Source organism: Urocitellus parryii, chromosome 4 (genome assembly GCF_045843805.1).
Source record: "Urocitellus parryii isolate mUroPar1 chromosome 4, mUroPar1.hap1, whole genome shotgun sequence".
NCBI lineage: Eukaryota > Metazoa > Chordata > Mammalia > Rodentia > Sciuridae > Urocitellus > Urocitellus parryii.
In genome coordinates, this window is record NC_135534.1 from 23610308 (window position 1) to 23632726 (window position 22419).

At 35.5% G+C, this 22419-nt stretch overlaps 1 protein-coding gene across 4 annotated transcripts in view; it reads right to left on the minus strand.

The window, feature by feature from the left end:
* Ttc17 (tetratricopeptide repeat domain 17) overlaps positions 1 to 22419 on the minus strand; it is a 106257-nt gene that overhangs the window by 47895 nt on the left and 35943 nt on the right. For all 4 annotated transcript variants that reach the window (XM_077798131.1, XM_077798130.1, XM_077798134.1 and 1 more), the window contains exon 16: positions 20421 to 20607. In XM_077798131.1, coding sequence (XP_077654257.1) covers positions 20421 to 20607 — 187 coding nt within the window. The remainder of the gene's footprint in view (positions 1 to 20420; positions 20608 to 22419) is intronic.

A 22419-nucleotide genomic window follows, 5' to 3' on the forward strand; every position in this document is an offset into this window, starting at 1 on the left:
ACTAGAAAAGGGGGAAGGACAAGATTGGGAGCCAGTGATTACTGAGTACTCTGGCTTTTTCCTTCTCTTAGCCCTCATATAAACCTTGTAAAGTATCACTGATCCTTATTTTGTACATGAAGAAACTGGTTCTCAGTGAAAGGAAATAACTGCCTAATCTCAAGCAGGAAGTGAGTGGCAGCCTGGGACTGGATCAGGTCTGTCTTACTACATGGCCTTCTGGCTTTCCACCAGCCAGTGCCGTGTCTAACAAAAAGGCGGCACTCTAGGACGACTGGACTGCTGGGCAGAGCCCAGGGAAGACAACTGCAGCTGCTCTCTTTCTCTCAGTTCTCCTGTTAGAGGAAAGAGGCTGCTGATTTGCCTCCACTTGTTTTCACCATCTGGCACGTGCAGTAAGCACAGAGGAGCTGGCAGGACAGCATTACCACTGGGCTACAAGCACCTCCGCACACCCAGCTGACTATGACTTACTAGGAAGAACATCACACTTCTCAGAGAGAACTCTTAATCTGGATATAAATAAGCCTGACTATTAAAAGCAGAGAGTAAACAGTGCTGACAATGATGCTGATCAAAGCATTTTCACCTTGACACAGGTTGTGTAAAACTTAACAATACTAAAGCAAAGACAAACCTGTAACCCTCCAACCCAGTGAAGATCTGTGATTTCTGAGGTTATCTCCCTGCCCCCAATGCCACTTTTTGTTTCTCATACACTCTTCTTACTGTAAACACTCAGTTGGTTTCATCTTTTTAAATATATACAATAAAAAAGCCTTATCAACAATTTACAGATATGATGTGCATGAGACCCGAAAGCTAAACTCAGTCCTCCTGCATGACCTCAAACCTGGACACTCTCCTGAAGCCAGCTGTGTGCATTCGAGGAGTGTCTTGACCTCTAACTCAGGAAACTAGAGCAAACACCTTTCAGAGGACAGCAGGAGAGGGAGGAGAGAGGAGAACTGGAGGAATGAAAGAAGAACACGAGGTTTCTGTTAGGGTATTTTTTGGAGATAGCATCAACATCATCAAATAAAAACCAAATGCTTTAAGAGCTGTTAAAATTAACTTTCTTAAGATAACAGTTAAAAACAGACTGGTTTAGAGTTCTGGTATGATCTGCCTAAGTAGCTAGACTAATTATAGAAAGTCAAATTGGCTAATTTTAAAATTATTTCTAATTACCTAAGGGGGAAGCGAAGCACTTCAGAAAGAACTAAAAGTCTCTATTCTCTGGACCACAGTATTGATCTGTTCTGGCTTAAAGGGGAACTACAAAAAGCTACCTGCCTGAAAAACATTTCTTAATTTTCTGGTAGAGGTGAAGATGATGTTCTCATCAAAGAAATAAGAAAATATTGGAGAAGGAACTATGACAGGTCACCTGGAAAGTACTAAGTCATCTTCCAAGCGTACAAATTATTTTTTGCTGATGCAAAAGTGGATTTCTATAGTTTAGACTAAACTTGAGGGGTATGTTTTTATACTTTTAAAGGAACTATATAATTTATTTTATTTTTTTTCCTTTAATTTTTATTGTTGGTTGTTCAAAACATTACTGTGCTGGCGAGGATGTGGGGAAAAGGGTACACTTGTTCATTGCTGGTGGGACTGCAAATTGGTGCAGCCAATTTGGAAAGCAGTATGGAGATTTCTTGGAAAGCTGGGAATGGAACCACCATTTGACCCAGCTATTCCCCTTCTCGGTCTATTCCCTAAAGACCTAAAAAGAGCATGCTACAGGGACACTGCTACATTGATGTTCATAGCAGCACAATTCACAATAGCAAGATTGTGGAACCAACCTAGATGCCCTTCAATAGACGAATGGATAAAAAAAAATGTGGCATTTATACACAATGGAGTACTACTCTGCATTAAAAAATGACAAAATCATAGAATTTGCAGGGAAATGGATGGCATTAGAACAGATTATGCTAAGTGAAGCTAGCCAATCCCTAAAAAACAAATGCCAAATGTTTTCTTTGATATAAGGAGAGTAAATAAGAACAGAGTTGGGAGGAAGAGCATGAGAAGATTAACTTTAAATAGTGGTGAGAGGTGGGAGGGAAAAGGAAAGAGAAGGGAAATTGTATGGAAATGGAAGGAGATCCTCATGGTTATACAAAATTACATACAAGAGGAAGTGAGGGGAAAGGGGAAAAAAAACAAGGGGGAGAAATAAATTACAGTAGATGGGGTAGAGAGAGAAGATGGGAGGGGAGGGGATGGGGGATAGTAGAGGATAGGAAAGGCAGCAGAATACAACAGACACTAGTATAGCAATATGTAAAATAGTGGATGTGTAACTGATGCGATGCTGCAATCTGTATACGGGGTAAAAATGGGAGTTCATAACCCACTTGAATCAAAGTGTGAAATATGATGTCAGGAACTATATAATTTAAATGAAATGTTTTAGACAAAAAGGTCCCAGGTGAAAGTGGAAACATTTTTCTATGCATACTGCTCTATACTTGCTTGCAAAGCATTTAACATCTATTTTGAATTCTGGTGGGTTTGGCTTTTCTTGGAAGTAAAAGACTATAAGGCAATACCAACCAAGTATAAGACTCCAAGGAGGTACTGCAGGTTTAGGAACTGCTGTGAGATCTTAGGCATATCAGATCATCTCCTGCATGAATTAGGTTATTAACACTGACCTATCCTGCAAGGGTGTTCTGGAAAACAAAAATATTTAATATGCCTTGTCAAAGTATAGGTCTCCTGAAGGATAAAGCATTTATGCCATAGTAGACAGTTTTTCAGAGTAAGCAAAGTTCTCAGGAAATCCTTTCATTTCTAAGGTTAAGAAATTCTCCTTTCTTCTCATGTTAATTTTGTTGACAAAGTCTCTAGAAGAATATTTTCTACTCTCTAACTAGAGTTAGCATTTTTTTTTGGGGGGGGTGGGGGTGGAGGAGATACCAGGGACTGAACTCAGGGGCACTCGACCAATGAGCCACATCCCCAGCTCTATTTTGTATTTTATTTAGAGACAGGGTCTCACTTGAGTTGCTTAGCATCTCGATGTTGCCAAGGCTGACTTCGAACTCACGATTCTCCTAACTCAGCCTCCCAAGCTGCTGGGATTACAGGCATTCATGTTAAATAAAAGAATCTTACTTTCTGAATCTCTTAAGTTAGTAAATAAATTGCTGGTGGGCTACCTTTGAATCCTCCAGGGTTATTTACAATAAACAAATGCTACAAATGAGTTGAGAAGCATTAAAACTTAGTAAGGGCCAAGGAACTAAAGCTAGCACGGTGCCAAGATCGCATGGCTCTTTAAGTACTGGGACATAATGGAGGAGAGCACAAATACCAGACTACATGAGTTCAAATCCTGTTTCCACCACTTTCCAGCTCTGTAGAGCAGGATGAATCATCTTTAGTCTCTTTAGGATCAATCTCTTCAACTGCAAACTGAGTTTAATTGTAGTACCTTCATTAGATTGTTAAGAATTAAATACAAAAAGTTGCCCAGTACACAGATGCTATTATTCTTAGTGTTGTCTCCCTGAAAACTTGCAATGGCGAAGTTATCCCAGTGTAATCCTGTAAATAAGGTCTTTTAGCCAAGGCCATTGCAGAATTTTGAGTATGGTCAACTGGCTACTACAAGTTATTATGGGATTTGCCTAATTTCAATGGGTGTCTGTGCACGCATGCACAGGGGATGCTGGAGGTGGTACAGAGTTCATTTCTACCAGTCTTTTAGAAGAAAATAGCAATTCAGATTAAGCTTTTTGGCATATGTAAGCCCTCAGATTTTTAGTATAAGAAATTAGCTTTATAGTTGTCTCTTCTGTGTTCTCTGAGGGACTCTACAATGGTGTGAATTCACTGCCTTACAATATGAAAACTAACTGTAGACAAATACGTGAAGCTAAATCAACACTGGGCTCTGTGCAGCTCAACAAATCCCTCTAGTTGTTTATATTGCTTTGGTCTTCCCCACAAATTTCACTTACTCTTTTTTTTTTTTTTAAATAAAACAAGTCATAGGAATACTGCTGTGTTACCTAATTATACGATGAATTTCTAAGATCTAAATAATAAATTGATTTGTAATGGTAATTTGAATTTGAAAGCAAAGTTAGTAGATGTTAGAAAAATCATCTTTGTGAAGAGTAGAATATTCTAAAGGTTCTCCGACTAGCTCTAGTAAACTGATACTATACAGTCTCCTGTATTGCCTCTTAGAAAATTTACCTTATATAGGAAGCATTTCTGGTATATTCCATTAAATACAGACTACTTTCATCCTTTTAACAGATTTGATTTAGTAGAATCTTTCTCTTTATGTTTCTTTCTTCTTCTTCTTTTTTTTTTTTTTTCCAGAATTGGAGATTGAACCCAGGGCCTCTCACATGCTAGGCAGGTGTTCTGCCACTGACCTCACTGAGCTGCACATCCAGCCCTTTCCTCCTACCTTTCTAACCAACAGCATGCAAATTATGCAGTTAAAAAGACAAATGATGTTTTGTAAATATGTATTTTTAGAAACACATTGGAAATGTTTCATTTTATTAAAATTTAAGTCCACCCATAACATTATTTAATATTTATGTCTCTAGTAAAATATAATTGTCTTTAGAAAACAGAATAAAGTAACTCATGAAGTGAACACAATTATATCTTTTTCAGTTGCTCACCACTGTTACACAAAATGACTTCAAGATATTATCAGGAAACATTTACTAGGGTGGCCTGTGGAGCCTTGGTGCTGCACAGTTAATAGGTAAAATACTAGAAAGACAAAAATCTTACTGAGAACACATACCTTTAGGATTTATACCTTCAAGGGTGGTGACAGAGTCCACAGACCTTTTACCTAGAGACATATTCCACAGTATGAATTCAAATTCTGCCTTAGCTAAAGCCTGAGCATATGAACTTGGGTAAGTCAATTTACTGTGTCTAGGCTCTTTATCTGAAATGAGAAGATAAACTACTGTCCTACGATAAGGAGACTTCTGTAAAACACCACGAATCAAAGCAGTGTAAAAATAAGAATACAGAACTCCATGAGTTCGGATGAAACCTGGATTGCTGATGACTGTCTCTGAATGGCAAACGAAGATTCCTCACCTCCTCTTCCCTGTGCTGGCCTCTACTTGGGGAGGACAAAAGAAATGATTTCAACAGAAGGAATGGCTCCTTAGATCTGCTCCTATTCAGCAATTACTACTGAATGAAATTCTTTGGTTATGTACTGATTGACCTTAAAAGTGCAGTGCCAGAGAGAAAAGAGACCATATTAGAGACTAGAAATTGGCAATCTCAGGTTTACACTGGCATTCTCTCCTGGTGAGGTGAATGCATCAGAGGAGAGCTGGAGGAAAAAAAGAGGAAGACAGAGAAGCCCATACATGTACAGTCGTGTTTCCCTTTAACTACATACTCTGGAACAGAATTCTCTCCTGGGGAATACTCTTTTGCACACATTGGGAAATCTTTGTTAAAAATTTTGGGCTGAACTGGTTTCTGCAGACCTACACTCCCTGCCTCATTTTACAGCAGAAAAAGGAGAACTGGCTATTAATCTGGATTATTGATCTTGCCATGGGGCCTTCTAAATGACTACAATACAGGAAGCAAAGTGAGCAGCAGCTTAGAGAGAGATACCAGGACACACACACACACAGGTGGAATCCAAACTCTTCATCTCTAAAAAAGGGAACTTAAACATTCATTAGGAGTTTACTATGAGACAGTTTTCATGCAGACTATATTGAAAAAGAAAATAAACTGCCATAGATATTATTATTTTTAATTTAAATCTCTGGCACACTTCAGCCTAGGGAAATTTTCTTCATGCCATATTAGGGAACCAAATCTACCAGACTTCCTCAGGCTTAATGATTACCTGTGGATGTTAATTTTGAATGAGGGTCAAAAGGGACATTGTTTGCAACTTTCATTAAAAACAAAAAACAAAACAATGGGGAATGGAGGTGGGAGAATAACTATGAGATGTGTTAGCTTACAGTGGACAAGACTATTCCTTTTCTTCCTCTGATGCTGGGAGCTGCAGATTCTAAAAGGAGATCTACATCTATATATGCATATTGGATGGGGGTTCAATTGAATGGGAGTTCATATACAGTCCTCTGAGAATACAGCAGGCACATGCAACTTGCTTTTTACCACTTTTATTAATTAGGCTCAGACTCAAAATATCACCGGCTACTTTGCCAAAGTGCATTCTGGGTGCTAAACATGGGGGTAGGACATGGAGTACATGGTGGGCTAGAGTATAAAGACGAAAAAAGGACTGGTCCTACTGTCAGGGAGTTTGGAGAGTCTTGGAGAAGAGTTATATGATGTGCACAAATAAATATAATGAGGAGTCCCAGTAGCTAAAGTGACTGGTTATTGCAACCTTACTTATAATTAGGGAATAAGGTAAATCATATGGCAACAGGGGGCCTTGAAAGATGGGTTAGATTGGTACTTTTGGGGTGGGAAAAGGAGGGGGTCATGGGGAAGACTTGCAAAAAATAAATGTGCAAATACATAAAACCAGCAGGATGGATGTTGTACAGAAAACAGACTACCCCTGGTTGCATCATTACACACCAGGATTTGGCATGATTACAACAGACTTTGTAAAAGGCAGACATTAAAGTCCTTCAGTCATCAGCAAGCTTAAATTCAGGACGTCTCTTTGATTCAGCTACACACTATTACAGTGATTCTGCTTCACTCAGTTTTTAACAGAATAAACCTACAAATAGTTGGCGGGTGATGGTTAGATTTCGTAGCTACCCACAACGTTAAGGGTTTTCCATTTGACTCCTTTCTCCTGTTCCAAGTGTGTTTGCCTGCTGATGCTGAGAAAAGGACTCTAATATACTTTTAATTCTGTTCCTATTCCTGAAACTGCAAATGGAGGCACAGAGATATGAATAGTAGGGATGGGACCAGCCATGAGAAGTACTTGTTAGGCATATCAGGCTTACCTTTTTTTAAAAATTTGATTTGTTATATATGACAACAGAATGCATTATAATTCATATTATACATATAGAGCACAAAGGCTTACCTTTTTTTCTTAGACCAAGGATATAATGCCAGACCAAGACTAATAGAATCTCATAGGCAGCTTGGTCTTTTTAACCCTCTAGGCTAAGATTAAGTGAATTTTAATGACACATTTTCAAATGAGAACCCAAGATCCTAATTTTATAACACATCAGGTCCTGGGTCTAGTACTATACCTCATAGGACCTAGATAAATGGACAAAGAGCAAGCACTAAGAACAGGTCTTTTCAATAGTATGGGTAGTGGGTATGTTCAAGCCAAGGTTAAAAATTCTACTCAAGCCTCTCTACAAAAGTACATTTTTAGCACAGACTTGTGGACTTCAATAACACAAGTTCCCCAATTCTTTGACTGCAAAACCCACTTCAGGGGTGTGTGATTAGAGGTACTTGGATTTGAGTATATCTATCTATACCTAATTACATACAGCCAGGGCACAAAATCAAGTGGAAAGTATAGAAAAACAAGTGTTATGGTATCACTTTTTCCTTTTGCTTTGTATCACCAAATGAAAGCCACCAGGAGAAAGATACCTCAGTGGCTGCTTTGCACATTGTAATTCAGTTTCCAGGATCCTATTCACTTTTCTCCCAACTCTTAAGTTATGGTTTTAGCCAGTGTACTATGAGAGATATGGTGAATTGCTTATTTTTTTTTTCATATTAGGGTTTTCTTTTTTTAATCTCATTAATGAAAACAGGGCTATACTGTTGCATGAACAGCAGGAATCAGACCTGTTCAACACCAGAGCTGTCAGGTGCCATTGACCTCTGGCTCTTGTTTCCTGGGAATTGTTATTTGTATTATTAGTTTCTATAATCATCACTTTGGATATGTGTGATCTGATTGGATTATTAACCAATGCCTGACAGCATAGCTAATGGGGCAAAAAGTTCTTTAAGAAAAGCACATTTTGAACATCAAATTGATGTTTGCTTTTTTTTTGTGTGTGTGTGTGGTGCCGGGGATTGAACCCAGTGCCTTGTGCATGCGAAGCAAGTATTCTACTAACTGAGCTACATCCTCAGCCCATAGATTTGCTTAAAAAAAAAAAATTAAATGAGGAGCCAATAGCTATGAAATATGATTTAATTTCTCCTGAATTTCTGAGATCATAACCAGTAAACTTTGGTGACTAAGGAAAAATAACAAAATTACTGAGATTTTTCCCAAAGAGTACAGCTCCTTAATATGAAATAAATTCAACTACTAGTACTAACTACTAACAATGAAAAAAAAATGGGGAGAAAAACCTAGACTAGTATATACACATACACACATATATAGCAAGTCTCCTCAGCTGTATGTATTTTTAAAATGTTACTAGTTCTTTTCACCCAGTAATTTTCAGAGACTCTGTTTTGTTTCCATCAGGCCATGGAACTGAGTAGAGATCATCCAATGATCAGATTTATAAAGGGGTCTAAATGCTTAGTGCTCACTGTTTTACACTCTTCCCCCCCAAGAAAAAAGAAAAACATATTCTGAATCTGGGAATTCATTTCAATTCTCTCACAGCACATATAAAGAATTTTTTGAGGCACACATCACTTACAAATTTTTTAAAAAGAGCCCTTGCTACCAATGTAGAATGGGTATTATGTATGTGCATGTATTCTGCCAATTAGAATGAATGAGGAGACTTGTGTCAATGCTGCTGAGATGGCAAAGCTTAACATTACATAAACTAAAATATCTCCAAAACATCTAGAACAATGGGTGAAAGCTGAAGATTTATAAGAAAAAACAGGGGTATAGCTCAGTGGCAAAGCACTTGCCTAGCATGTGTAAGGCCCTGGGTTCAATCTCCAGCACTGCAAATAAACAAATTAATTATATTAAATTAAAAAAATTAAAAAGACATCCAAGAACGTGCCTAACTTAGTACACATAAGCTTGTATAACTAGAAGTGAGGCCCTTTCAGTTCCTATCAGGAGACTGCAGCAAGACACTGACTAACAAGATCTTGGCCAATGATTAATGGGGCTCGGCTAAACAGACTTCACTTTGTTCATTCTACATATTTCTTCTTGGTTGTTTTGTGAACAATCACTTTGTCATTCGTGATGTGAATTCAAGAAATTATGGTAAGTTCCTGATGCAGAATGGAGCTCATATATAAGGAAAGATTTCTAAATATAATTTTTCAACATGATCAACAGATACATGATCACAAAATATGATTAAGGATACCTTTCAGTGGACGTCCTACATACATTTGAAATACATACTGTGATCTAAATTTAATTTACTACTTCAAAAATGTAGATGACTTCCTTTTAGGACTCAAGAGAGTAACCTTAACACTGGCATAGAACACTCCAAGCACTGTAATTCAGAGAAGATAGAATTGTGACGTTAAGTTATCAAGCATTAGGTAGTCCATAACTGAGTGACAAAGCAGCAGTGCTACCCCTGAGACCCTGGCTGCCTTCAAAAAGTGCGACTGCAATGTCTACAGTGAAAACGGAGCTGCTGCCCCTGATCTCAGTACTCAGACTATCAGAGTCAAGTCTGCAATGATTCAGATCCACTTCGATAATTCTTGGTGAAACAGGTAGAAAAAATTTGCTCTGTGTGCATTACATGTTGAAAAATGCCCTATTTTTTCAATCACCTATCAAAATTTTCAACTATTTTTCTCCTAGAAATGAATTAATTCCTGTGAGAATGGGCTGTTAAAGCAGGCTTCCTTGCATTTTACTTTAAACACACAATTACTTTTTGTTTCTAATAAGTGAATTTTAAAAAAATATGGCTTTTCTTATTTGTTTCCTCTTATTATTAACATGCCATCCGAAGAATTATTCTTGGCATAATTTCCCATTGCTTTAAAGTTATTTTAGTCACTCAGTGACATAATGAAATGAGTTAGAAACTATGCTAATAGCTCTGAAAGTAATTCAACTATATATAGAGCTCACTTTGATACTTCCATTATCCTAAAATTTATTCGTGTTGTTCTAATGTAGATATCTTCCCATTTTACAGAAAATGTTTTTGATAAAATGAAGTCATCCTGACTTTCTAAGTCATTAAATCTAGAGCTTCCCACACCATACTTCCTTACTAATGACTGTCAGGTCTGTTTCATAGGTTCTAATATCATATTTACATAATGTTTTTCTCTAATGGATTCACAGTTTAATCTTACATCTATGGATACTGAAAGGGAAAATCAGTACAGGTTAAGCATCTCTAGTCTGCAAATATGAAATCTCAAAATTTCTGAATGAGAAAATGATGCCATAGCAGAAAATTCCACACTTGATTCAAGTGATGGGTTTTAGTCAAAATGCACACACACCAAAAATACTGCATACAACAGCCTTCAAGCTAGGTGTACAAGGTGTTTTTATGAAACAAAATAAATTTCATGTTTAGACTTGGGTCCCATTACCAAGATATCTTACTATGTATATGCCAACACTCGCCCCCTCCAAAATTCCTAAATCTAATATTCTTTTGGTTCCAAGCATTTTGGATAAAGGATAACTTGTACTATTTTTCACAAATTGTAGGTTTGCCTAGAAATGATACAATAAAAAGTGAAAATTGTCAAAGCAAAGTTCTTAAGTAGACAGGAGAGGAGGGGAAGAGAAAGGAGAAGAGGGGGTCCAAAGCATAAGGACGCAGGCACATATGTAGGGGTTGTCTTCAGGAGTAGGTAAAGATGCAGGTAGGTTGAAAGTTATGTAATTTTTTCTAATGTTTATTAAAATAAACCATAAATATTAGAAGTACCGCCTGAAAGTTTGCATCCCTCGGGTGATGTTTGTGTCATATTTGGGGACCAATATAGGACATACTACTATCAACTTCTTCTTTCTCAAATTTTGTTCGTCTTCAGTATCTAGCACTCTTGGTTCTCCTTAAATGTTAGCATTTTTCTCTAAGATTCCATTCTTGGTATTTTATTCAAACTCTGTACATTCTTTCTGAGGGAACCAGAGGAATCACCAAATGAACATGTATTCACTGAACTTGAACACATCCATTACTGACCTTGTGATTCCCAGCGCACCAATGCATAGATATTTCTCTTTTGTATTCTTTCATGATTAGTGATACCAACATCTAACCAGTTACTAAGTTAGAAACTTCTTGTTAATTCACATTCTGAAACAACTGTTTTCAGTCTTTGGTCTCTCATGAAACTGCCAACATCCTTAGCCCCTTCATTTTCACCTGACAACGAACCTCTCATTTCACTAAGAAGCAATTAGAAGTTCTACCGTTCAATCTTTCAGCATGCCTTTATATTGTCCCTGCTCCTATCTAAACAAAACCCCTACATTTGTGCCTTGGATACCCCCTATTCTCCTTCCCTCCTTTCTACTTAAGAATTTTGATTCTACAATTATCTCTTTCCTTAATCTCTAATCTCTCCCTTTTTATTGGATCACTGCTAGGCAAATATCCTACAACAAAACCAAACATCCTCAATTTACTTTCTAAATGAGACTTATAGCTGTCCTACATCAGCTATCTTGGAACTGTGTTTTCTATAGGGATGCATATACCTCTTTTGAAGGATTATATAAATGTACAATAATTATACCACTTGCAATAATATGTCTCAAGAATCGACTAACATGAATTCTTCCAACTACGGCAGTAGGGTAATTATAACTTGTTGAGAATGCAAGAATTAACTGCACATGTCTGTAATCCCAGTCACTTGGGAAGCTGAGGCAGGAGGACTGAAAGTTTGAGGTCAGCTTTGGCAACTCAGGGAGATCCTGTCTAAAGAAAAAAAAAAGCTGGCAATGTGGCTCAGTGTTAGAGCACCCCTGGGTTCAACCTTCAGTACCATTAAAAAAAAAAAAAATTAATGCTTGGGAACCAGAGGACTTAGATTTTAATTTCAGCTCTATTATTAACTGATTCTATGACTTGAATAAAGCATAACCTTTGTTTCTAAATCTACAAATTCATAATTTTTTTCTTATTTTCCTATTATATAGATACATGTCAAAGAATTATCTGCTAATGAAATAAGTATTGCCCAGTTAAGTAAAGAAGCACTATGTAAAGACATCTAGATACTTACTACATGTAGACAATTATATCTAGCTTTGCTGTAAGATGTACCTGCATCTTAGGATTTCAAAACCCGTAATAAATTAACCAAAATTTTACAGAAACAAATGGAGGTGATCTAACAGCATGTTAAAATGCTACAAAATTTGGATCTATAAGACTATCTTAAAAAAAGTAAGTAGGTATCTTCACTAATTCTTATGATGAATGAGATGAAGCAAAATGTTTTTAATTGCAGGTTGCAAATACTGGAGAGTCCACAAGAGGGCAGAAACATGCAGGATTTCTTTTTCTTGAAAATCTGCACACCATGTAAAATTGCTTTGAGATCCAAGTGATAAATCTACAGAAATTCAAGTTGAAGAACACAGACTAAAACAGGACAATGAAACAAGTTATTAAGGGAGGTATGATTTACATAAATAGATTCTATAAATAGAGAAATGTTAAGATAATAAAGTTCATGTACATGATTTGAAAATTGCTACTTTTTTTCTGTAGATGCAAAAGCTATAAAATATATATTATATAGAAACTTGCATAAAATTCTAAAAATTTTGCTTAAGACATTAAAGTCTGAGTTCTTCTATAGGATATTTGTTCATAATTTCTAAATATCTGGGCCAATGTTTTTAGGTGTGCCTGTGTCTCAGTGAATTAACAAAAGACAGGGCTCAGAAATCCTGGGTTTAATATTTAATTATTTATTTGGTAAACATCAATGCTGTCATTTGTAGCATATCTATAAAGCATCTAGGTCTAATATATTAAAACTAACATTGGTTTTATGCTTCCTAATAATACAAAATAATATTAGAGAATATTAAAAATAAAGTAAAATCTATGAGATATAATAGGACACTCTACTTAATGGGAGAAAATATCTTTGCAAATGACGTAATTTTATTTGTAAATTAGTAAATTACAAAGTTGAAAGTATTTTTAAAATGTTTAGAATAGTAAGTGCTTAGAAAATCTACTATCATGTTATTGTTTGCTATATCAATGCATTTTTAAATTTTTCTACAGATTCAATATTCATCACTTTGCTCATAATTGTTAATAAAATTATTTTCCTTCTTTTTAATTAGGGAATATAACCACTACTGTTTCATGAAGTTTCATTCTCTGTGACCCTTTAGTTTTCCCACTGACTAAAGTTTGTGTGTGTGTGTGTGTGTGTGTGTGTGTGTGTGAAAGAGAGAGAGAGAGAGAGAGAGAGAGAGAGAGAGAGAGAGATACCTCAGAGATCTTGCTTATATTCAAAACCATCACACATTCACTTAACAGATTTCATTTTATATTATAAAGGGCCAAGTAAGTTGTTATTTAAGACTGAGTTTGTTAAAATGTCCACTTCAGTTCTATTTAGATTAAATAAAATTGTAAAATAACAAAACTATAAATATGGAAAAACTGTATGCCTTTCAAAACTTGCCAAAATAAAATGTTTAATCAAAATTGGAGGGGTAGAGGGTATAGTTCAGCAGCAGAGTGTTTGCCTAGTATGTGCAAGGCCCTGGACTAAATTCCTAGCACAGGAGGGAAAAAAAAAAAAAAAAAAAAAAAACCCACAAAACCAAATCAAACCAAACCAAACTTTGAAGCACCAATTTCTCTTTTACAGTCGACCTGAGTGGGCAATTAAAAAAAAAAAAAATCAACCTAGTAAGATTTCCTTCACAGCACTGTACAAAAGAAAAGGATTAAATGCTATTGAAAGGGGTGAGAGTAAGGTCAGAATAAGCAGCTGCTTTAAGAACATATGTACTGCTAGGTGTGATGGTGCATGCCTGTAATCCCAGTGATTTCAGAGGCTGAGGCAGGAGGATTGCAAGTTCAAGGACAGCCTCAAAAACTTAGTGAGACCCTAAGTTACTTAGCAAGACCTTGTCTCAAAAACAAAAACAAACAAAACAAAACAAAAAATACCTGTGGATGTAGCTCATTGGTATGGTATGCCTGAGTTCAATTCCCAATATAAACCAATCAACCAAAACAAATCACATAAAACATATTCACTAACAGCAACCAATATAATGATTTCTAAGTTAATAAAAGCTGTCAGATAAATAATTCTAAACTAAGTGATACTGTTTTAGTTAGAATGTCTTTAAAAGCAGAAAAAGAATTTTTGGCTAGTATTTATATATTTTTAAGCTGAATGCAACCGTATTCAATATTAATAGAATATATCACCTGTGCAGGCATTCCTAGAAACAAACTGAAAATCTACATGAAAATGTCATAATTATGTAAGAAAAAAAACCTTGCTGCTATTAAGATACTGCCTATAATTTTACCACCAAGTTCATACTATGTAAGGTACTACACTGTATTATAGTTGCTGTATAAAGTTATTAAATATAGATCTTTAAACAATTTTCAGAAGACAATAAAACAGTTAGAAAGATTATTTTTAATTAGTTTTTCAAAAGTACTTAGTTACTTTTGATCTGTGTGTGTGTGTGTGTGTGTGTGTTTTGGTGGTGCTGGGACTGAACCCAAGGTCTTGTGCGTGCAAGTTTGCAAACACTCTACCAACTGAGTTATATCCCCAGTCCCATTATTTTTGATCCTGAAAGGCCAATCTGAAAAGCTTTCAAACTGATAGCTTTCAAAACAGACTTTTATTACAGAATTATTTAAGTTGGGAAGAAGATGGATAAGGGCAAGTTAAATCCCTGTCTAATAAAAACAACTATGATATGAATTCCTTGATTATTATATGGAAAAAGAATCCCAAGCTTTGTCTATCTCTTGAAACCTTTGTATCATTATAATAAAAATTTTAAATAGATAATATACCAGACAATTAAGATAACTTATGAAGCTTATTTTGATTCTGCAAAAATGGAAAAGCAAGAACATACTGAATCATCTGACTTCATGAAGGTATCAAAATGCTAACCATTATTTGGAAATTTTCTTTTTTTCATTTTCAATCATTTAAAACTCAGATAATGGGAGTACACAAAATTGTTCAGATTTGTAATATAAGAAGTTCATAGTTTCTACAAAGGGGTTTGCTATTTCAAGTTTCAGCCTTTTGGGCTAGGGATGTAGAGCAGTGGTAGAGCTGAGTGCTTGCCACTCTACCATGTAAAAGGTCCTAGGTTCTATCCCTAGAACCACCCCTTCACGTACCCTAAAAGCTTCAGCTTTTCAAAGCTACAACTCAAAACCTTGACTGAGAATGAGCAGGACTGCTCTGGAAATAAGTAACATAAAAACACAGTCAAAGAAAAATTCAACACTTAAATTGGTTCAGTACTACCAATGTTCTTTTTTTGTTTTTTTTTTTTTGGTACTAGGGACTGAACCTTGGAGCACTTAATCACTAAGCTACATTCCCAGTCCATTTTTATTTTGAGACAGGTCTTGCCTAGTTACTTAGGGCCTTGCTAAATTGCTGAGGCTGGCTTAGAACTTGTGATCCTCCTGCTTCAGCCTCCCAAATTGCTGGAATTATAGGCATGTGCCATCATACCTGGTTATCAATAAGTTTTAAACTTAGAAAACATTATAGCATACATTTCCACTGAGGGTAATAATATTTATTAAGATCTTAGATTATTTTCTAATTTATATCTTTATATCAGAATGATTTTAGGCTTATAGTGATAATAACAACTTCTAGTGACTTTAGCAAAGACCTGCTAGCTTAGGCAACTGGTTAACTACAATGTAAAAGGAGCTAATATATATATATATATATATATATATATATATTTTTTTTTTTTTAATTGATGAACCCTCTCTGAAAGAACTAAAAATTATAGTCCCTCTTTCCAAGTTAAATTATTTTCTTTTATTGTTATTATATTGGATCCAATAACATTACTGGAATAACCTAGACTATCAGACACTACAGATTTGAGAAAGATCCATTCCACATTATTAAGTTTCCTGGACTAGTTTAAAGTTTAGCTCTCAGGGAAAGGCTCAACAACAGTTTTTTTACTCACATGAGTGACCTAAGAATAAAGTTCAAAAAATTGAAATACTGAACAAAAATACTGGAAACTAATGCTAAGGAAAAGATTTTCTACAAAAAGGTCCTCACATACATATAAAACCCTTTCTCCAAAAAAGAAAATTCCAAGAGAGGTTAGAGAGATGATAGTAGAAAGTTTCTATTAGTACAAGAAACTTGTTGGTAGAAAAAGTAAACTCCTAGAAGTTTTGTGGTAGAATTTTTTAGGTCTTTTAGGTATAGAATCATATCATCAGCAAATAGTGCTAATTTGAGTTCTTCTTTTCCTATCTGTATCCCTTTAATTTCTTTCATTTGCCTAATTGCTCTGGCCAGTGTTTCAAGACCTATGTTAAATAGAAGTGGTAAAAGAGGGAATCCTTGTCTTGTTCCAGTTTTTAGAGGGAATGTTTTCAATTTTTCTCCACTTAGAATGATGCTGGCCTGGGGTTTAGCATATACAGCTTTTATGATGTTGATGTTCCTGTTATTCCTAGTTTTTCTAAGGTTTTGAAAATGAAGAGGTGCTGTTCTTTGTCGAATGCTTTTTCTGCACCTACTGAGATGATCATAATATGATTCTTATCTATAAGTCTATTGATGTGAATTCAGCAAAGTAGCAGGATATAAAATCAACACCCATAAATCAAAGGCATTTCTGTGTATCAGTGACAAATCCTCTGAAAGGGAAATGAGGAAAACTACTCCATTTATGATAGCCTTAAAAAAAACCAAAACAAAAAAACCCCACTTGGGAATCAACAAAAGAGGTGAAAGACCTCTACAATGAAAACTACAGAACACTAAAGAAAGAAATTAAAGAAGACCTTAGAAGATGGAAAGATCACCTAGCTCTTGGATAGGCAGTATTAATATTGTCAAAATGACCATATTACCAAAAGCACTATACAGATTTAATACAATTCCAATCAAAATCCCAATGACATTCCTTATAGAAATATAAAAAGAAGTCATGAAATTTATCTGGAAAAATAAGAGACCCAGAATAGACAAAGCAATCCTTAACAAGAAAAGTGAAGCAGGAAGCATCGCTATACTGGAACTTAAAACTATACTACAGAGCAACAGGAACAAAAACGGCATGGTACTGGCACTAAAACAGACTGGTAGATCAATGGTACAGAATAGAGGACACAGAGACAAACCCACATAACTACAGTTATATTAGACAAAGGCTCCAAAATGTACACTGGAGAAAAGATAGCCTCTTCAAAAAATGGTGCTGGAAAAACTGGAAATCCATATGCAACAAAATGAAATTAAACCCCTATTTGTCACCATGCACAAAACTCAACTCAAACTGGATCAAGGATCTAGGAATTAAACCAGAGACCCTGCTTCTAATAGAAGAAAAAGGAGGCCCTAATCTCCATCATGTTGGATAAGGCCCTGACTTCCTTAATAAGACTTCCTCTAGCATAAGAATTAAAATCAACAATCAATAAATGGGATGAATTCAAACTAAAAAGCTTCATCTCAGCAAAAGAAACAATCAGTGAGGTGAATAGAGAGCCTACATCTTGGGAGTAAATTTTTACCACATACATGTCAGATAGAGCAATAATCCCTAAGATATATAAAGAACTTAAAAAATCTTAATACCAAAAAAACAAATAACCCAATCAATAAATGGGCCAAAGACCTGAACAGACACTTCTTAGAAGATGATATACAATCAATCAGCAAATATATGAAAAAATGTTCAACATCTCTAGCAATTAGAGAAATGCAAATCAAAACTATTCTAAGATTTCATCTCACTCCAGTCAGAATGGTAGCTATTAATAATACAAACAACAATAAGTGTTGGTGAGGATGTGGGGAAAAAGGCATACTTATACAATGCTGGTGGGACTGCAAATTGGTGCAGCCAATATGGAAAGCAGTATGGAGATTCCTTGGAAAACTGGGAACGGAACTACCATTTGACCCAGCTATCCCACTCCTTGGTATATACCCAAAGGACTTCAAAACAGCATACTACAGGGACACAGCCACATCAATGTTTATAGCAGCACAATTCACAATGGCTAAACTGTGGAACCAACCTAGATGCCCTTCAGTCAATGAATGGATAATGAAAATGTGGTATATATACTCAATGGAATACTATTCAGCATTAAGAGAGAATAAGATCATGGCATTTGCAGGTAAATGGATGGAGTTGGAGAATATAATGTTAAGTGAAGTTAGCCAATCCCCAAAAAAACAAATGATGATATTTTGATGATAAGGATGTTGATTCATAATGGGGTTGGGAGGGGGAGCATGGGAGGATTAGATGAACTCTAGATAGAGCAAAGGGGAGGAGAAGGGAGGGGGTCTGGGGGTAGGAAAGATGGTGGAATGAGATGGACATCATTACTTTAAATATATGTATGAAGACACGAATGATGTGACTCTACTTTGTGTACAACCAGAGATATGAAAAATTGTGCTCTATATGTGTAATATGAATTGTAATGTATTCTGCAAACCAATTAGAATAAAAAAATTTTAAAAAAGAAAAAGTGAAATCCTGTTTATAAGGCTGTCTTAGGTAATCTACAACTTTAAAAAAAAAATATTTATCTTTTAATTGTCAATGGACCTTTACTTTATTTATTTATATGTGGTGTTGAGAATCGAACCCAATGCCTCACACATGCTAGGCAAACACTCTACCCCTGAGCCACAACCCCAGCCCTGGTAATCTATAACTTTTTAAAGACCACAATGTATTTTCTAGGATTAAGAAAGAAGATAAAGACCCATAATTTTAAAGTTCTGAATACTTTGTATTCACATGAATTTCTAATAGCTTACATTATTCTAATATCTATTGTATGAAAAAGATCTTGTTTAATCCTCCTGGCAAGTATATGATATAGGTTTATTTTGGTTTTTCATAGTACAAATACGGATACAAATTACGGGGATCAGAAAGTTACAGCCAAGCAGGCCTCAGACACGGATCTGTATGATTCCAGCGCTATCCGCTCTGCAACAGTGCCTTGCTGCCTTAGGCCTTCAGTATTCATATAAGAACTAGAATTCAGATTGTGCTTATCAGTGATTCACAACTGAGCTATGGCATTATGTTGCTGAAGGAATTTTGGTTTCTTTACTAAATAACTGGTCTGATATTTAAAAATAAAAGTACTATTTATGGTCTCTCATTTCATTAAGATACTAATTCAGTCTGGTATGCAAATCAGGCAAACCAGTTTCTGGTTCTAAATTTACTAGTAATTATCAGTGTCTTTTAGACAAGTCACATAAACAAGTAGGTGTCAGGTTTTTTTTGTTTGTTTGTTTTGTTTTGTTTTGAATTTCCAAATTGAAGGAACTGGAATGACAGCCCTCTGCTCAGATACTAAAATCTAATTTGAATGTTAATGAAGCACCCACTGATTAGTCTACCTGCCAATGGGTAGGTACTATGCATCTACATATATGTAAATTGCACCTATCATAATTCAAGGCAGAGAGTCAAATTCATGAATTTTATTCTTACAGTGAAAGTTAAAAAGTAAATAACCAAATATCATGTAACTTTTAGAACAAAGGTTTTAATTGATAAATAACTGGTATAGCTATTGGCTCTATAAAAATATACTTAGGCATGTGCATAAGTACCCCTGGCTGTGGGAGAGAGTGGAAGAAGGGAAAGGCATATCAATTAATACCAGGTGAATATTGGAAAGGTTCAGTAAAGGTCTGAATCACCTTTCAGAAAAGGTGATTCAGACTCATGACTATGTATGTAGAAGAACTACTTCAACTCTCATTACACACTTGGACTACATGAACAGAAAAACTACCCTGTACCATGAATACTGGTCATTATTTTAAGAGAGATTTTTAGAGGAAAAACACATAGCTTATCATTCCCAGCTAAATATATGTATTAATACTTTATTCAGTCTATCATTATTATTATTATTTTGCAGTACTGGGGATTGAACTTAGTGGTATTCTATCACTGAACTACACCCCCAGACCTTTTAAATTTTTCTTTTTGAGACAGGGTCTCATTAAGTTGCCCAGGCTGGCTTTGAACTTGTGATCCTTCCACCTCAGCCTCCAGTCACTGGGATCATTCACATGTGCCACTGTGCCTGGCTATTCAACCTTTCTTAATCAGAATTCTGGGAAATAATTAAGCCTTAATACTTTAAGACATCTATAGTAAGTAATGAATTAACTCTTTCCTATGTATCTAGAATTATGCCAGTTATCTGAAATCCTTCGGAAAATGTGAGAAAATCATTTTGTGTTTTCTTGATCAGAATAGGAACTCCAGCTAAACTCATGATTTAGCTAGAATTTAACATGCTTACCACTGCAAACAGAAGAGGAGATGTTGTACAGAAAAGGATAAAACTGCATACAGCGGATCAACTTCAGGCTGTTTTCACACTCTGGACATTTGGTAGTTAATTTCAAGGCCTGTCTAAAGGCTTCAAGTGCCCCACTGATATTCTTCAGAGCAAGGTAAGCATTTCCAAGGCTCAAGAAGGTCAGGGGCTGGAAATAAAAAATCAGCAAGGCATTAATGAATTAATATTTTGTAAGAGTTACAAATCCTTCATAATAGTCTTTTGGCTTTCCTTAGGCTACCCCATAAAGGTTGTTGCTAATGGCCATTTTATTCACATCAGCCAATTCTAAACTTTGTAACATATACAATGTATTTTTGACTTTTTTCTAAAGTATGTAATATATGGTAAATCTTCAGTGTACATCTCAAATAGATTTTTATATATTAATATATCCCTATCCCAGCCACTCAGCTTAAGATATAAAACATTTAGAATGTTTCTAGATCCCAAAGGGTTCCGTGGGCAAGTCAACCCTACTCCAAAAGTAACCACTGCTGGTGTGTGACTGCTATCACCATAAATTGACTTCATCTGTTCTTTTTATTTTTTCGGGCCAGGGGGGTACTGAGGATTGAACCCACTGAACCACATCCCAGGGTCTCACTAATTTGCTTAGGGCCTTGCTAGGTTGTTGAGGCTGGCTTTGAACTTGTGATCCTCCTGTCTCAGCTTCCTAAATAGCTGAATGTGTGTGCCACTATTCCTGGTGACTTTGGCTGTTCTTTTTTATGACTTTATCCATTTTTTTTTAATGTGGTGCTAAGGATTGAACCCAATGCCTCACATATTGTAGGCAAGCATCCTAGCACTGAACTGCAATCCCAGCCCTTCAGCTATTCTTAATCTCATAAATGGAACAAAGAGCATATTCTCTTATATGTATATATAACATGTATCCTTTTGTAGCTTCTTTTAGTCTAAAACTGATTCATGTTTGTGTATCAGTAGTTCATTCTTTTTTGATATTTTCCAATTGATGTATAATGTCCCAGTGTATGAATATACCATAGTTATTCATCCATTTTGCTGACAGGCATTTAGGCACTTTCCAGCTTCTGGCCAATATGAATAAAACTACTATGAATACTTGTGTAAATGTCTTTTAATAATCAATATTAATACTCATTCTCTTTTGAGTATACAAGAGTTAGTAGTAGCCATAAGGTTGGCATATATTTAGTTAGTAAATATGGATCAAGTAATAGAAAACAAAAACAATAGAATTATTTTTTTCCAATTTCTTGTGAGAACACTTTACATCTAACAATAGAAATAAAAATTGAGGAGACTGACAAGTTTAAGGGTAATTTTTAAGAGCTAAGATTAAAAAGGCAAAGAGAACATATTTTAACATGTAACAGATGGAATTAGACTTTGTTGTACAATTCACACAAATTTAAAAAAAAACAAATTCTAACAAAATGAGCAAAATGTCTACACAATCTTTTACTTTAAAAATATAAAAATTTTATGTTACAACAGAGAAGTGACATTTTGAAACAAGTAAACTTGCTTTCTAAATGTTAACCCAGAGGCAGTATGATATCACAACAACTGTGAGTTCTGTGGCCAATCTCTCTGAGTTCAAATTCAAGCTCTCTGACTTTTGGTAAATCTCATTATTTTTCTGTATATTTAACTCTTATAGTTTCCTTATCTATCAAAGGGGAAAATCCTATCTTGATTGTTGTGATAGCTAAATGAGCTCTTGCTTAGTATGGTATGTAGCTCTAGTAAAGAGTCAAGAAAAGTTAGCAGCTATTTCAACTGTCCAATTCAGGTGAGGATAAATAGGTAAAAATTCTTAATCATGACAACATTTTATTTGCCCCAATTTTTTGGTGCACTATTGGGCATTTTGTACCATAACTATAAAAATATTCATTCTTAGTGACTTAGTAGTTCCAATGCTAGCAATCTTTGCTACAATACAGAAAACGCCTTTTGTAGGAAACCA